This window comes from Podarcis cretensis (genome assembly GCF_951804945.1).
Source record: "Podarcis cretensis genome assembly, chromosome: 1".
Taxonomy (NCBI): domain Eukaryota; kingdom Metazoa; phylum Chordata; class Lepidosauria; order Squamata; family Lacertidae; genus Podarcis; species Podarcis cretensis.
Genome location: NC_137170.1, coordinates 75456000 through 75473470, shown reverse-complemented (window position 1 = coordinate 75473470; position 17471 = coordinate 75456000). Strand labels below are relative to the sequence as shown.

At 42.6% G+C, this 17471-nt stretch overlaps 1 protein-coding gene across 1 annotated transcript; it reads right to left on the bottom strand.

Moving 5' to 3' along the window:
- Nucleotides 1–1112: 1112 nt before the first annotated feature.
- Nucleotides 1113–13539, bottom strand: PSMG1 (proteasome assembly chaperone 1). The gene is made up of 7 exons (XM_079995866.1): nt 13234–13539; nt 11374–11471; nt 10484–10635; nt 9159–9221; nt 7270–7468; nt 5747–5883; nt 1113–2647 (listed from the first exon to the last, which is right to left on the bottom strand). Exons 1-7 carry the CDS (start codon nt 13377–13379, stop codon nt 2576–2578), a joined length of 867 nt encoding a protein of 288 aa, XP_079851992.1. The 5' UTR covers nt 13380–13539; the 3' UTR covers nt 1113–2575.
- Between the last annotated feature and the right edge of the window lie 3932 nt (nt 13540–17471).

Below are 17471 nucleotides of genomic sequence, written 5' to 3'. Positions count from 1 at the left end.
AGCAGGGACCGAGCAACGGGAGCTCACCCCATCGCAGGGATTCGAACTGCAGACCTTCTGATAGGCAGGTCCTAGGCTCTGTTTAACGCACAGCGCCACCTGCGTCCCCCAGAGTAGTTTACGTACAATCAGAACAAGCCAGTCCCTACCCACAGGCTTACAATCTAAAAAAACCCTGACTGTTTTGATTTTTACACCATAACTATATTTATTGACCTTTGTATTCTAGGTTGTAAATTGCCTCATGCTCTTGTGATGTGCAGTAGATTAACTTAATAAATAAGATTAAGAATAGCAGCATGACCGGGCTTTCCCATCTCTCCTCCCCCTGCACATGCCCCCGCCCCAACTGATGTATGTGTGTGTGTGTTGAGAGAAACCCCAGACCAGTGTGCAGGGAGGAGAGGGGAGGTGGTTCCATAAATGAGCACCAATGGAACAATGGTCTTAGAACAACATTGAATTCCATCCATAATTACTAACGTAGAACATTCATTGGCCCCCTTCCATAAGGTTCAAGACAAGGTGCAGAAAAATCTTCCCAGTTTAACAGGTTCATGGCAGGCTCATTGTCTTTATTTGAAAAGCAAGTCACATTTTTGGGATTCTGCCCACTGCAGACCTTGGAGAGGCCTCCTCTGAAGAGGCAGGGTGGGACCCTAGGGAGAACCCCAGCAGTCCTGGCAGTCTCAAGGTGGTCCTAAAGCGCCTCAACATGGTTGTCTCACTTGGATCCCTTCATAGCCCATCTGACCACACCCAAGCCACACCCTGAGCCTCAGGGCAGAGAGAGGCAGTAAACCCAGGGGGAATCCCTGACTGAGCAAGACCAACCTGTTTGATTGTCCAGAATGTTTTATCCTTAGCAGCTTCTTTGAAAGGAAGGAGATGATGCAACTGCAAGTGACCAAGAACAGGAGTAAAGAGAGACTGGCAGTGAGGACATTATTTTCTCAGTCTTCTCTGCAGCCTTGTTGAGTCGACAGCTCCCTAACTCAGCTCCAGATCCCACAATTTGTGCTGCTTATGGACACCTATGTTCTCTTTGCAGATACCACCTAAGGCAGGAAAGTGCAGAATTTCAAAAGGGCAAAACAAGCTTCATAGGACAATTTCTTAGTATAAGAAGGTTTTATTATTTGAAAGCAATGTAACTGAAAAACTTAACTGGCTATTAAGTAACAAGGTAAAGTTGTTCTGTACAGTTATAGAAGCCTGCAGACAGAGGTTTAACGGGCTATTTCAAGCAACATTAGCTATTCCACACTTTGCAATTCCTGTCCCTGAGCTGGTGCCCTATCTATAGTGTTGACATAGGTACTTCTTTACAGAGGAAAAGCTTCAATCGGAAGGAGTTCTCTATTTTGAATGGACACCTATGTTCTCTTTGCAGATACCACCTAAGGCAGGAAAGTGCAGAATTTCAAAAGGGCAAAACAAGCTTCATAGGACAATTTCTTAGTATAAGAAGGTTTTATTATTTGAAAGCAATGTAACTGAAAAACTTAACTGGCTATTAAGTAACAAGGTAAAGTTGTTCTGTACAGTTATAGAAGCCTGCAGACAGAGGTTTAACGGGCTATTTCAAGCAACATTAGCTATTCCACACTTTGCAATTCCTGTCCCTGAGCTGGTGCCCTATCTATAGTGTTGACATAGGTACTTCTTTACAGAGGAAAAGCTTCAATCGGAAGGAGTTCTCTATTTTGAATGGCCGTCTGATCGAAGTCCAGTTTATAAAGATATATAATGCAAAAAAGGAAGAATAGGGGCCTTGAAGTCGCCCGTCTATAGTTTACATCTAGAAAACAGACTGAACAAATGCACAGGTCAATCTTCCTTGCTATTGTGGGACGGATCCTTTTTTTCCATTGAAACGGTAGCAACTGTTTCTGAATCTACACATGTAAATTAGCTTATGCAAATCTGTGCCTCCTTATGTGGTGATAAACACTGCCAAAAAAGAGGAAATGTAAGTGGCCACTCTACCTACCTGTCCATTCTCACCATTTTACTTCTTTTCCTCCCCCACAAAGAAATTCATCTGGGCCACTTTCTCTTAAAAGTCCCACCCTCTTCTCCTAAGCCTTCCTTAGCCTCCTGCCTTCTCAGTCATCAGGTGCTTGCTTCCTATGTCTTTGCATCTTATTAGACTATTTTGCCTGCCTTGCCTATCTCTAGTACCTAAGCACTTCAAATAACAGCATCCACAGGCATTGCCCCTGCCCTGCTTCTGTGGTAGGAGGCCAACTCGGTCAATTACAGACAGAGGCTTTGCCACATCCACTACAATTATTTTGCTGCATTAAAATATAGATTTGATTACTGGTGGAAGAATGTAAGGAGTTGCCTTTGCTCATGGCAAAAATAAAAAGTGGCTTGAGTTTGTGAAAAATAAAAACGTCACCTTTAAATTCATTTCAGCTGCTAACACCCCACAACAGTCAGCATATGGTACAAAAGATAACACATTCCAATTCTAAAGGAACAACTACAAGTCCCAAATGCTTCCAGGCAAAGTAGCTGCAGTTGACAAAATACTGGAGTTTGAAAGTATCCGAGATAATTCTCCATTTTAAGTGTAGATGTTATCAGTTTCATTTGTTGTCACCACTTTTCTCAATATTTCTGTGCTTCTTGAAATGTCCTGGGTAAAAGAAAATAGAAAAAAAAAATCCAGTAAAGATAAGAATGCATTAATAACTGCCTATTGTATTTCCTTATTCTTGGTCACTCAACTTTTCAAAACGAATACACACAACCCTCTGTATACTACATATGAATTGTAGCATCCATATTCTGTTCCAGGACAACCATATCCAGTTCTTGCTATGGACTTCAACTTGCGAACCAGCTGGTCCTGCTTCAGAATTTTGTAACTAATTAATTTATCAAAGGCAGGTAAGAATGAACAAAAATATTCAACTGAGCACACAGTGGATCATTAAAGAATGTAAGAAAAAGTTCTGCAGGATTAGACCAAAGACCTACCTAATCCAGTATTCTGTGCTCAGTGGCCAGCCAGATGCCTGTAGAAATCTTACAAGCACGACACAAGCTCAATAGCACTCTTCCTTCTTATATCTACTGTAACCAGCAGGAATTTAAGCGTGCTTAATTGTGCACTGGATTGTAGTAGTATTCCTCCAGTTAATTTTCCTTCCACTTTAGCGTTGTGGGAGGAACCCTTGTTCTGCTGTGTGTTCATCAGCACAAGCTCAGGGTGTGGACTGCTTGGTACCATATGGACGTCTTTCATTTCAGATTGACGGTTGCTAGCCTCATCCACTTATTGAGCCTAGTCTGAGGAACCAATAATTCAATATCATAGTGGAAATACACTCAGATACTTTGGCAGTCATTTACATTAAACCAAAGCAAACTCATAGAATCATAGAGTTGGAAGAGACCACAAGGGCCATCGAGTCCAACTCAACTAAGCAAAGGAAGCACAGGGCAGAAATCATTAACTTTTTGTGTTGTTGTTTTTTAAAAGCTGCAGTTTCTACAAGAGCTTCAGGATTCAAAAAACCCAGCAATGTTTTGAGTTAAAGTTTACATTTAAGACTGGATTATCACAGATTTTCTCTACAACTTGAGGTCAACTCTAGAAGTCATCCTGTGGGTAGAAAGGATGAGAAAAAGCAACACATAACAGCACAGCCTACCTGTGACCTTAATTTCATTTCTTGCTCACACTGAAGGGTGATTGTACTGACTGTTTTATGTTGCAAGGCATTTTGTGCAAGCCAAGCTGAGTGCCGCTCATTTTGAAATAGCTGTTAGATCTTTGTTCCAAGGGCATTTCTACACCAGGGACTTAACTGGTTAACAGTCATTCCCTCTGTCCTGGGGAAGCCAGAAAACCGTATTTCTGCAAGTGGGCTAAAAAATTCAAACAGAGAATTTGTAGTCTGTTTACCAAACTACAGTTCCCAGGATTCTTCAGAAGCAACAGCAGTTGAAACTGGTGTAAAAATAGACATTTGTTGGGCAGGTGTGGTTAACTCTAAATTATTTTGTTAGTGTGGCCTTTGGAAGAAAGTCCACTGACAAGCTTTTATCCTTTGAATTATGAAGTGCATGGATAATGATGTAGGTAGTTTTCAAACATGACCTAAATATGGATTTCCAACATAAATCCTTTGTTGTTGCCTAGGTTCAAACATGAGAGAAGAATGCCCAATTAAAGTAAAAAAAATAAATCTCAATGTAAACCAATTTATATCCCAACCAGGTGTGAATCAAAGCCAAAGACAGCATCTCACAAAGTCAAACAAGCAGCTAAGCAAATGTTTTAAGCACTCAACAAGGGAAACCCCTGACACACAGTAATCCCTAATCTGCATTCACAGCTCCTTTCCTAACACCCAGAGGCAGAAAATTTTAGTACCATGGAAGTGACTCAAAAGCAATACAATGTTGCTGGGAGGCTTCAGGGCTTGCACCCACAAATACAACCAAGTGCAAATCAGCCATGATAAAATGGGCACAGGACATAGGGTACAACATCATGTTTGCTGACTGGGAAAAGTTATGGACCACAGGTTTGAGATTTACGGCATGTAATGCCTTGAAAGAAAATATTATGAAAATGATTTACAGGTGGTACATGACCCCAGTCAAGCTTGCAAAGATATACCATGTGTCTGATAATAAATGTTGGAAGTGTAAAGAAGCTGAAGGAACATTCTTTCACCTCTGGTGGACTTGCCCTAGAGTGAAGGTTTTCTGGGAAATGATTTATAATGAACTGAAAAAGGTATTTAAGTATACCTTCCTTAAGAAACCAGAGGCCTTTCTCTTGGGCATTGTTGGTCAGAATGTGCAAAAGAAGGATCGAACCTTTTTTATGTACGCTACAACAGCAGCAAGGATACTCATCGCTAAAAGCTGGAAAACTCAAGAACTACCCACACTGGAAGAATGGCAGATGCAACTGATAAACTATATGGAACTGGCGGAGATGACGGGCAGAATCCGAGACCTGGGAGAAGAACTGGTGGAGGAAGACTGGAAGAAATTCAAGGACTATCTACAAAAATATTGTAAATTGTATGATTGTTAAGAAAGATGTAAGATTAGCAAAAACATGGCTTCAACAAACTAGTTATAAAGAATATAAATTTAAATTCAATTGGAAGATGAAAAGATAAATTTGGGATAAGTAATATTCTATGATTAAGCTTCAATAAGAGTATGTTAAACCCCAAAATTTGAGACATTAAATATTGGAAAATTATATTATATGAATTAAATCAAGTTAATAATTTGCTGGTAAAATTTATGTTTAGAAAGCAGGAACAAGAGATGTGAGGAAGTCCAAAGTTGAGAATGAAATGTGGATAATGGAAAATATTATGTTATTATGTATGTTTTTTATTGGTTATACAAAATTTAATAAATATTATTATAAAAAAAAAACAAATACAACCAAGTGGCCCTTCTGGGAATTGAATCCTTACTGTAATTGCCAATAGATACTTTACATAAATAAACATTTAAGCCAAGTGTCCTTACGCCTCTGAATACTAGTTTCTGGAGAGTGCTGTTGAAGTTGTCTCCTGCTTGCCAGCTTCCTGTAGGCAGCTGATTGGCTACTGTGAGAACAGCTGGATTAGATGGGGCTTTGGTCTGATCCAGCTGGCCTCCTCTTAGGTCCCTTCACAGCAGCTGTTATGGTGACCAGTCTGCAGACAGGCAAGCTGAAATAAGGCCACATACAGGCTTAATAATTGAACCTTACCTTCACCAAACTCTTCAGGATTCTGGAAGATAGCAAGGGCTCGAAAGCTTCAATTGTTACCAAATCCAGTTTGATGATATCAGTGTAACACTGATAAAGCACTGCAGGGATCTGCCACACTTGACAGTAACTGAGAACTAGGCACAATTCAGGAGACATGAGGAGGAAGGGAGAGGGGGGGAGAGAGAGAGAGAGAGAGACTAGTAACTTGCTTTTGCAGTGGTAATAAATCAGCAACATGCTCAGTTGATCAAAATGAATCATACATTAAAAAACAACACCTTACTGTTTTCTGCAAGCATATTGTAAGAAATCCACAACGAAACACACATGTTAACAACTTTTTTTATCTGGAAGCATGTCATGAGAAAAAAAAAGGCCAACCAACACTCTAGGTCAGAGTTCCATAGCCTTAACGCAATGTTCAAGGCACTGTCACAGAACCAGTGTTGTAAGGGACCACAGAGGTCATCAAGCCCAGCTTTCTGCTCCGTGCAGGATTTGCAATGCACAGTGCAATTGCAGCATCCCTGTAGTCTATTAAGCAAATCATTTGTTCTGGCATACCTGCCTGGGTAGATGGTGTAAAGCTCTTGCTTTGCCAATAAAATGCATTTTATGAAGCCAGGCTGGTGCCGCTACTGCCACTTGCTGTAGCAGCAGAATACCTTACGATATTAAGGAGAACAATTCTATTGGTGCCCATCATCAGTCGGAATGGAATTCCAACCAACTTCTTGTTACATGCTCCGCACTTCCCCCAACAGTGAAAAATTACAAGGGCAACACTAGCTGTAGTAAGCTCCCTTTGGAGGAGAAAATTCCAAATATTTCTGGCATTTTTGTAATATTTGTTCATTTTCTTTTTTAAAAAACCATAAAAGTGGAGGCAAACAGCACACATCCCTGCCAGGCAGCAGATTAATTGCTCCACATTAGTGCCTTCAACCTTCCAGCAAAAGTGCAATTTACTCTGACCTGTTGCTCTCCCCTGCCCCAAATAAATTGCTTTTGCTGATTCACAGCACACCCCTCTCCTCTGCTAGGGCTTGTGCTTGCACATGTATGGGTCACCTTCCATTTCTGGCTTTCCCATGCAAAAGACTGAAAGAAAATTATCCAGCTCTTTCCTAACAATTAGCTCTCACTGAGAGAACATCCACCCGTCATTCAAGACCAGATGAAAAGTAGCCACAACATTATATTTATTTATTCCAGGACTATATACAAACCACCTTTATAATCAACGGTTTGATAAAAACAACCAGCTTATAAAGTGCACCATTAATAGTATGAGAGGCTATATATATATATATATATATATATATATATATATATATATATATATATGAAAATGGTAAAAATGTTTTTTAAATGCCTGGAAGCATCAAAAGGGGTTTTTGCTTGGTGCCTAAAAGACAGCAAAGTTGGTGCCGGGTGAATCCCTCCTTGAGCAGGACACTTCATAGCTGAGGTACCACTATAGACATTTATTCAACTTAAAGTTTTACAGTGTTAAATACCTGCAGCAGGGAGGTCCCGTGCAATATTTGGCTGTTCTAGTAGTGAACAACAGACTTTATCTTTGAACGTGCTTGTCTTTAATGCTCTCAGAAAAGGAGAAGGAAGTGTTAGAGTTGATTCTGTTGTTTTATATTCCGTAACAGAGCACGTTGAAAGAACAAGCACTTGCAAATCCGTCTTCTGCATGCATCCAAAAACCTAGGATGAAAATGTAAATCCCGATTTAAGTGCGACAAATTCCAGATGAATAGCGGTGCTGGAGCCAATTCACACATACCAGCAGTGTTACAGGAGCCTCCAGCACTATTGTGGTTCTTCCCCATGATATCAACCCTTAAGGCAAATGTGGGAAGCAGCAAAGGCAACATGACACTCATATCACTGCTGGTCAATCAACCTTTGGGCCACAGTCTTTTACTCCCTCCTCCCGAGTAAGCCTCATTGAAATCAAGGGGGCTTATTTCTGAGTAGATTTGTAAAGGTTTGTTCTACTAGTGTCAGTAGCAGCATGAGTGCTGTGGCACCTGAGAGACACAATGAATGTGCAGAAGCTTTCTCTGCAATTTAATTGACTTTGTCGGTACATTCAGTCCCTGTAATTCACACATCCATAGGCCTTTAGCCCATAACTGAATCCCAGATTGGAGAAATGCCACAGCACCATGATCTACACTATCTTGTACAGTCTAAGGGGCAATGCCAGTTTGAAGATGTCCTATGCAACATCATATATTCTTTTTTGAGGAACAGATGCCAATGCACCAAAGTCAAAGTGCCAAAAGGCCTCTGAGCAAGTGTGCTGAAAAGGAGGTTATCAGCATTTTTAGGCAATATCCTCCTCTGTTCAGAAGATGGAGCAGAGGATTTCTGTTTGCAACAGGCTGGATTCAACACAGTTGCAGGTAACAAATCAAGCCAGTGTGGTGTAGCGGCAAGTATCAGACTAGGACTTGGGAGACCAGGATTCAAATTCCCACTCAGCCACAAAGTTCACTGAGTGGCCTTGGGCCTGTCATTATCTCTTAGCCCAACCCCTCTCACAAGGTTGTTGAGGGGTTAAAATGAGGAAGGAAAGAACTATATATGTCACTGTGAGAGCCTTGAAGAAAGGGTGCAATATCACTAACAACAACAACGATTGGCAAAGCTGAATAACAATTCCAACCAATTTTCCTTTTAGAATGCTGCCTGGTAAACAATTATTCTTACTGTTTGGCCCTTGATACATTATGTCAATGTTTTACCCAGTAAAACAGACATACAATGACCAGTGAACAAATCAGCAGTACATTTATTTACAGTGCAATCCTATATAGGTTTACTCTGAAGTACGTCCTATGGAATTCAGTAAGACTTATTCCTAGATAAGTATGTATAAGACTGCAGCCCAGAATCTCAGAACCATTACTTCTCTTATCCACAGTACGGACTCACAAAACAAGGGGACTCTTTCACCCTTGCACTTTGTATCAGGGTTTGAAAGTCCCATTGTTCTAGGTGCATTTTGCGACAGAGAATTTCATTAGTGCACATGGTTTCTGAGCTCTGGACGCAGTACTGCACCTAAGATTTCAGATTAAAACTGCAGAGTGGAGGAAAGGAGGACCTTTTTCTGCCTCTCCATTTCCAGCTACTCTCTGAAGACTGGAGAAGAGACCTCCTAAGAATATTAGGGGGACGGACAGGGGAAGGACTAGACCATGTGAGAAATGAACATAATATTTTAACTGCAGTTCATTCATTTTCAGCTTTGTATTCTTGTTATCAAAAAGTGCACCTAGACATTGCGTTGTTGTGCCCATAACCTAGGATTACAGTGCCACTTAGCTCCTAGCTTTCATATCTCAGTTTCTAATTTCTTTGTGTCCCCATTTCTTCCACTTCTTACCTTTTCAAGCCACTGAAACTGTTGGTCCTCTGCCACATAACAACTGCACTGGCACAATAAAACCTGAAATGACAGAACAGTCATAAATGTTTCATAAATTTTAAACAGAACTATGTTAATATATATATATATAGAGAGAGAGAGAGAGCATGAAAAGTAATTATGATAACTGAAAGTTATAATCTCACAGGCACTTTCCAGGGGGCTCCACTGAAGACAGTGGAACTTGGGGAATAAACGTGCATAGGATTGTGCTGCACATCACACTTGATCTTGGCTAATCCTGCAATGGACACACTCACAAACAACAATTGTTACTGTAAGGCTCTTTCTTCAGTGACCAATAAGACAAAAGGAAGAGGCTGTAACTGAATGGTGGTGGAGCACATGGTTTGCATGCAAATCTAGGCTGAGTCAGTTTAAAGGAGTTGCTTATGTTTGTAACAAGGAATACCATATTACAATCTCTCATTACTCACACAACACTAAAGGCCACATCTAAAGTTATGCATAAAGGTAAAGGTAAAGGTACCCCTGCCCGTACGGGCCAGTCTTGACAGACTCTGGGGTTGTGCGCCCATCTCACTTAAGAGGCCAGGGGCCAGCGCTGTCCGGAGACACTTCCGGGTCACGTGGCCAGCGTGACATCGCTGCTCTGGCGAGCCAGAGCCGCACACGGAAACGCCGTTTACCTTCCCGCTGGTAAGCGGTCCCTATTTATCTACTTGCACCCGGAGGTGCTTTCGAACTGCTAGGTTGGCAGGCGCTGGGACCGAGCAGCGGGAGCGCACCCCGCCGCAGGGATTCGAACCGCCGACCTTTCGATCGGCAAGCCCTAGGCGCTGAGGCTTTAACCCACAGCGCCACCTGCATCCCAAAGTTATGCATACTATGTAGCTAATATGAAAGCACGTGATTTTCAAAAGCACTTGCATAAAAGCAGACTACCGGTGTTCTAATTCTTAAACACAAGGATAGGCAAGAAGATTCAATGCAAATAGTAGTGCAGGGTTGGACAGGCTAACTTTGCCGTCTCTAGCACCAAACCACATCAGTTAAATACCAAGATATCATCAGGTAACAAACTCAAGTCTGATTCCATAAGCTCTGGGAGGTATCCAATGAATACATTATATCAGTGCAAGGATTTCCACTTATGCAATGGGACTCCCTAAATCTGCTCTGGAGGGTTGGGAGAATCCCTGAAACAGATTTAGAGGGCATGTGGGAGCAGAGAAGGTGGAAAGTACAGCTGCCGAAGACAAAATCCCTGAACTGACAGGGTGCTTAATGCTATGTTGGGGACAACTCTCTATCTTACTTACTGTGGGATCTGAAATCAACCGATAGAACAAACAGAAGGAATCTGTTGGAAGGACTTTGGTCGTATTTGATGTTCTGCACCACTCATTCCACAATTTGACAGATCCTATGACTTCCCAGCCTCCAGAATTCAAAACAAAGGAAGACAAGAATGCTGCAAGCAGAAATGATATTTATTTCCTATAGCACTGTTATGTTCTGCACATTGTTCGTAACCACCGTTGCAATATGGAAGTGGAGTGATGCTACTCAGTTTATGTAGGCAGCTTCCCTGTATATTATTTAGTGCATATACACAGAAATATAAAGAAAGTAAGATAAACAACAATTTTTGGTTTCCATAGAATTCAACTGGAGGGGAGGGGGTTAAGCTAAACATGTCTACTAAACTCAGTTACAAAATAACTAACAAATTATAAGGTTCAGGTAGGTAGCTGTGTTAGTCTGACGCAGTCAAAATAAAAAAATAAAAAAATAAGAAATTGACTAGTAGCACCTTATAGACCAACTAAGTTTGTTCTGGTATAAGCTTTCATGTGCATGCACACTTCTTCAGATACACAGTGTATCTGAAGAAGTGTGCATGCACACACAAAATTATAAGGTTGCACACTATTTTGTACACATCAAAAAGTGATAATTTATCTAATCCCCCTTTAAACCCATCCAAGCTAGTGATCATCACTACATCCTGTGGGAGCAAATTCAATAGTGTAAGTATGTGCTGAGGGAAGTACTTAATTTTGTCTATCCTGAATCGTCCTATATTCAACTACATGGAAGTTCTACTATTACAAAAGATAATAGCAGATGCATAATCTTATACATCTCTATCATGCCCTGCTTACAGGTAGTTAAACACTGAAATGAAGAACACATACAGATTGCCTACCTACTGCATTATGCCCTACAGCCAATACGAACTTTGAGCAAGGAAACTGTTCGTTATTAGATGCAGTAGATGTTGAATTCCAGAGGATGTGAACTTCCCTGAGTACAGAAACAAAATGAAAACAGAACAAGGTTAAACATACCCTGAGCGAGAAGATGGATAAGAAGCGGCACCATTCCAGCGAAGTGTTACTTGTACAATTGAGACAGGTTAAATATAGATGTATCCGCTGGGTGTTCTCAGTACTATCACTGATCAAGGGGCATAGGCTGCCATCCTAACCATGTCTATTCAGAAGTCCCACAGAATTCAGTGGGTTTCAAGTCTCAGGTAACTGGGGTTAGGATTACAAGCTTAGTTCTCCACTCACCCCTAGAGAGCAATTAGTAGGCCAATAGCCTATAAAAGGATTCCCAACCCATTTGTGCAAGGAAATAAAAAAGAGAGAAGATTAAAAACATTACAGGAAGTTCTGTGAGTTTTTGGGGGTGGTGGGGGCTGCTACACAATGCAGCCAAAGAGGATAGAAAGGAAGAAGGGCCTCTATAAAGCTTTCTCCACATACTGTCCTATTCTACTGAAACTAACCCATTCCCCAGACTCTCTTTACTCCTGCCAGGTGAAAAGTAAAATGAAGGAGCATCTGTATGGGAGCCTCTTTGTAAGGAGTAACCAAGCACAAATCTCCCCCCAAAACCCAAGCCAGGAACTGTCATTTCTCCCACACTTCTGCTGGGCATCACTGTCTTTAGAGTAAGGTTACCAGACATCCCCGTTTCCTGGGGACAGTCCCCAGATTTACAAATCAGTCCCCTGACAAAATCCATCTATTTAGTAGGAAGTTGAAAAGTGTCCCTGGATTCATTGAAAAAAATCTGGTAACCAGAGGGCAGGTGGGGAGAAACCTTTTTGTCAATCCAGATGTTGCTCAACTACAACTCCCTGGCTGTGTCTGATGAGAGCTACAGTTCAACCACATCTGGAGGGCCAAAGGTTACCCACATCTGTCACAGAGCAATGGGCCCCCAAAACTAAAGGTTGGCACAAGAAGATTTGCATTACAGTGGTACCTCTGGTTACGTACTTAATTCGTTCCGGGGGTCTGTTCTTAACCTGAAACTGTTCTTAATCTGAGGTACCACTTTAGCTAATGGGGCCTCCTGCTGCCGCCGCGCCACTGCTGCGTGATTTCTGTTCTCATCCTGAAGCAAAGTTCTTAACCCGAGGTACTACTTCTGGGTTAGCGGAGTCTGTAACCTGAAGCGTATGTAACCTGAAGCGTCTGTAACCCGAGGTACCACAGTACTCCCCCAAATGGGAAGGCGATGGCAACAGGTGTTCACACCTATTGCACTGGGAACCACACAACACATTCAGAAGATACATGGCACAGTCCCCACCCCCTGTAGAAACTACACACATCTGGGTCTGGCCAGTGCCTAGATGGCAGTCGATCCCCGGTGCGCCACTAGACTAGAACGAAAGGAGGGATATAAACAAATGCACATATCAAGTAAAATTAACTCTAACGTCACTGACACCCATTCTAGGCTAGGTTACCACACGACCCCTTCAGCTGAGGTTTGGTTCCCGCCTCCGGCTGAAGGGTCGCGCCCACCTGCCTAAGGGAAAGCTGCAATGACTTCGCTGCGGCGGGAAGGCACTCTCCACATGCCCAGAAGTGCCCCCGTTGTTACGTCACGGGTTGCAAGGGACCAGAATGTTTTGGGTTTTCTTTTTGCGTGTGTGTGTGTGTGTGTGTATCCCCCCCCCCCGCAGCCTCGACTCTGCCGGAGCCTTCCCCATTCCTCCTCGTGCCTGGTTTCCAAGCGCCTCCACTGCCTCCCGCCCGCCCGCCACCTTTTCTTCTCCAGCTGCTGGCGAATCTCGCGATCCTCCGGCGTCTCCTCGCGCTCCAGGGCGGCCGCCTCCTCGTCGTCGTCGTCGTCGTCGCCGCCAGCGCGGGACGGAGGCGCCACCACCTCGCCGAAGAACGTGGCCATCATCTCCCCCCGGGCACCTCAAGTAAGAGCGGCCGCCTCGCTCAGCCCACCTGCCTGCCGAGACACGCGCCGGGAGCCCTTCCGGGTCACAGCGACCGGCAAGGAAGGAAGGAAGGGCGGCCCGGGCCGTGTGCTCGCTCGGGTCGCCTCAGTGGAGGAGCGCGCTTCTTTGGGCGGAGGCCCATCGGGTTCGGCAGGGAGGGCCCCGCCCCTCTCCCGCGAAGCCTGCGAGCGAAGCCCCGCCTTACCCGGCAGCAGCAGCAGCAGCAGCAGCAGCAGTGTAGGGGTTTTTTTAAAAATGAGGTTTTACACTTTTCTATTCAACATAAACATCATAAGCAATAAAGAAAAAATAAATGATTCCAAATCTCCACCACCCCCACCCCGTGACTGCCCTCAACCTTCCCTTCTGTTTCTTTAAATATTTGCTGCTACTGCTTACTTTGTTTTAAGGTAAAGGTAAAGGGACCCCTGACCATTAGGTCCAGTGTGACCGACTCTGGGGTTGCGGCGCTCATTTCGCTTTATTGGCCGAGGGAGCCGGTGTACAGCTTCCGGGTCATGTGGCCAGCATGACTAAGCCGCTTCTGACGAATCAGAGCAGCACACAGAAACACCGTTTACCTTCCCGCCGGAGTGGTACCTATTTATCTACTTGCACTTTGGTGCTTTCAAGCTGCTAGGTTGGCAGGAGCAGGGACTGGGCAACAGAGCTCACCCCGTCGCGGGGATTCGAACCGCTGACCTTCTCATCGGCAAGTCCTAGGCTCTGTGGTTTAACTCACAGCACCACCCGCATCCCTTTTAAAATCTTTTAACTAAATGCTCTTATATTCTTATCATCTTTATACTATATTTTTTCAAATTACATCCTACGCTTGGTTATTTTCCGAATTATTGCTCCTTAACCTTTACACTTGTTTTCTTAGTTGTGTTTACTCAAACCCTGCCAGTGAATCCATTTCTTTACAACATTTCTGTAGATACAACATAAACGGTTCCCAATCTGTTTTGAAGTCTCTATTGTCTTTATCTCTTAGTCTTCCCTTGTGTATTCCATAGTTTTAGCTTGCCAGTCTTCTTTCGTTGGTATCTTGTCATCTTTCCATTTTCGGCTAGTAAAATCCTAGCTGGACGCGGGTGGCACTGTGGGTTAAACCACAGAGCCAACTTGCTGATCAGAAGGTCGGTGGTTTGAATCCCTGCGACGGGGTGAGTTCCCGTTGCTCAGTCCCTGCTCCTGCCCACCTAGCAGTTCGAAAGCATGTCAAAGTGCAAGTAGATAAATAGGTACCGCTCTGGTGGGAAGGTTAATGGCATTTCGTTGCGCTGCTCTGGTTCACCAGAAGCGGCTTAGTCATGCTGGCCACATGACCCAGAAGCTGTATGCTGGCTCCCTCAGCCAATAAAGCGAGATGAGCGCCGCAACCCCAGAGTCGGCCATGACTGGACCTAATGATCAGGGGTCCCTTTACCTTTACCTTTTGAAAATCCTAGCTGCCATTATAGCATACATAAATACAAGTTCTTCTGTTCTTTTGGCAATTCTTGTCCTGTAATGCCTAACAAAAAGGTTTTTGGTTTTTTAACAAAAGTTATTTTAAACATATTTTTCATTTCATTATAAATCATTTCCCAGTAATTTTTAATTACTTTGCAGTTCCACCACATATGATAAAATGTACCCTCTTTCTTTTTCCATTTCCAGCACTTATTAGAACTTGTTCTATACATTTTAGCAAGTTTAACAGGAGTCATGTACCATCTATACATCATGTTCATATAATTCTCTTTCGAAGTTACAGTCAGTAAATTTTAAGTTCACCTTCCATAATTTTCCCCAGTCTTCCATTTGTGTATTATGTATATTTAGCCATTTCATGAGCATAAACATGCGGCTCGGTTGCAGGATGAAACGCCTCTGCGTGGTTTGCAGGGAAAGGTAAAAGAATAAAATCTCCGCAGCCAAAGTGTAATACTCACAGAAAGTTAGAACCGCTGGCAGAATAGGCGAAAACAGATTAAAACGCATACAAGGCTTCCTAGGCGCCTGGATAAACGAGGAAGCTCCAATGTGTTTCACATTCACATGTGTTGCCTCTGACGAGTCATGCTTAGGATTGGGACTGTGAGTTACTCCAGTTACTACAGATTCAGAATAAACCTATTGGGTGGCGGATTTGGTCAGTAAGGGCGCAGTTTTGACTAAGGGGAATTGGTGCCGGGAATTGCTCAACTTCATAGAATTGTAGAATTGGAAGGGACTACGAGGGTCATCTTTTGAATGACTTGTTGCCTTTTCTTTAAAATTGCTGGGCAATTCCTCATGAAATGTCTTATCTGGCTGTTATTGATCTTTGTACTTTTACATATCAAATTTAATTTTTAAAAATAAAAATAGTGCTCCCAGTTGTTACATTGATTGAATTTAAGTGATGTGGGAAAAGGTTAGCCTAGGTTCATTCAGTTTATGAATCACTTTCTACAAACAAAGAAGTCCCAAATTGATTTTTAAGACTAAAATGCACAAGCATATTAAAAACATATAAGTAAAGCATCCAACTGCCCAGCATGGGTGTTGCCGGGGGGGGGGGTTCAGGGAGGGGCAGCTGCCCCCCTGAACCAATAAAAATATATAGCAAACGGAGGTCCTGCCCCCCCCCCAAAAAAATCCTGGCTACGCCCATGGTGCCCAGGAAAACAAAACTGTCCTTGTCCGGTGCTGAAATGACAAAGTTGGCACCAGGTTAGCCTTCCAGGGACAGCATCCAAGGGAGGAGGGGTGCTACTGCTCTGAGGTTTGTTGGAAAAGACTGTCCTTGGATATAGGGATCCTAAGCCATAGAATAATAGAATTGTAGTGTAAGGAAGAAACATCTTTGTTTTGAATTCCACTGTCATTCCAATCATAGTACAGTACCTGGTTTTAGATTATATCTACTGTATTTTTGCGTCTATAAGACGCCCCCTATTTGGGGGGACTCAGATTTAAGAAAATGGGGGGAGATGGCCCAGAGTATAAGATGCCCTCTAATTTTTGACATTATTTTTTTTGAGGGGAAACCTAGTCTAATACATGGGAAAATATGGTATATTTATCTCCTTAATAAATACACCCAACCTTTCCAACAGAATAGCGCTCAAGGCAGCAAATACATATATTCATCATTTAAAAGTGGCACCCCAGTAAGACAACACAGCAGTTGGCAGTGTGAATCCAAGTTGAAGTACAGCCCATAAGCAATCGCTTTAGGCCCTGACTCTTTGGATTAAAGAACTAGCTCAGTATCATCCTCTTACTCACCCCCCCCCCTTTCCTACCCCATGGAAAACTTTGTGTGGGAGCTCGTCTTGAATCTGCACAGCCATGCTTGTGCAACAGCTACACATGAACTGAAGACCCAAGAGAGCAATCCTGCAACACACAAGCATCACCATGACGCAAAGCACTGTGCTTTGGGAATCAGGATGCCAGTTTGTCATGCATGTGTAAGATTTGTAGAACTACTCCCAAATAATAAGAGTATGGCCTGATGGCACATGAAGGCATCACCTTGTAACTCTGGATCCAGTCACTTGCTTGGCAGATAAAAAAAAGGAAAGAGCAAAATACTATTCATAGAATAATTGTGGAAGATAATAAGACTGAAGATCCGAAAGGGATAAGAAAAGGATTTGTGGACTTTTACAGACAACTATACAAGAGAAAAGAAAAAGTCAATATAAAAAAAAATAGAGGAATACTTAATAGAAAAAGGGGTGCAGAAAATTCCGACAAAAGAAAGAGGAAAATTAAATGAGAAGATAGAATTAGAGAAGATTAGAAATGCAATAAAAGAATTAAAAAGTGGGAAGACACCGGGACCCGATGGACTAAGTGCAAGATATTATAAAGAATTGAAGGACATCCTATTTGTCCCATTAAAAGAAGTTATGAACAACATTCTATTAAATAGAGAAATACCAGAAACTTGGAAAGAAGCATACATCACTTTGATACCCAAGCAAGACTCTGATCTAAATCAGGTTAAAAATTTTAGGCCGATCTCGCTTTTGAACAATGATTATAAATTATTTGCAAACATACTAGCAAAC

Excerpts from the sequence above, each read along its gene's own strand:
- PSMG1 (XM_079995866.1), bottom strand. The coding sequence starts at position 13,379 with ATGATGGCCACGTTCTTCGGCGAGGTGGTGGCGCCTCCGTCCCGCGCT. Across the intron at positions 11,472-13,233 it reads CAGCAGCTGGAGAAGAAAAG|GGAAGTTCACATCCTCTGGA; the intron begins GTGGCGGGCGGG and ends TTCTGTACTCAG. Across the intron at positions 2,648-5,746 it reads TCCTGAAGAGTTTGGTGAAG|GACATTTCAAGAAGCACAGA; the intron begins GTAAGGTTCAAT and ends TCTTTTACCCAG.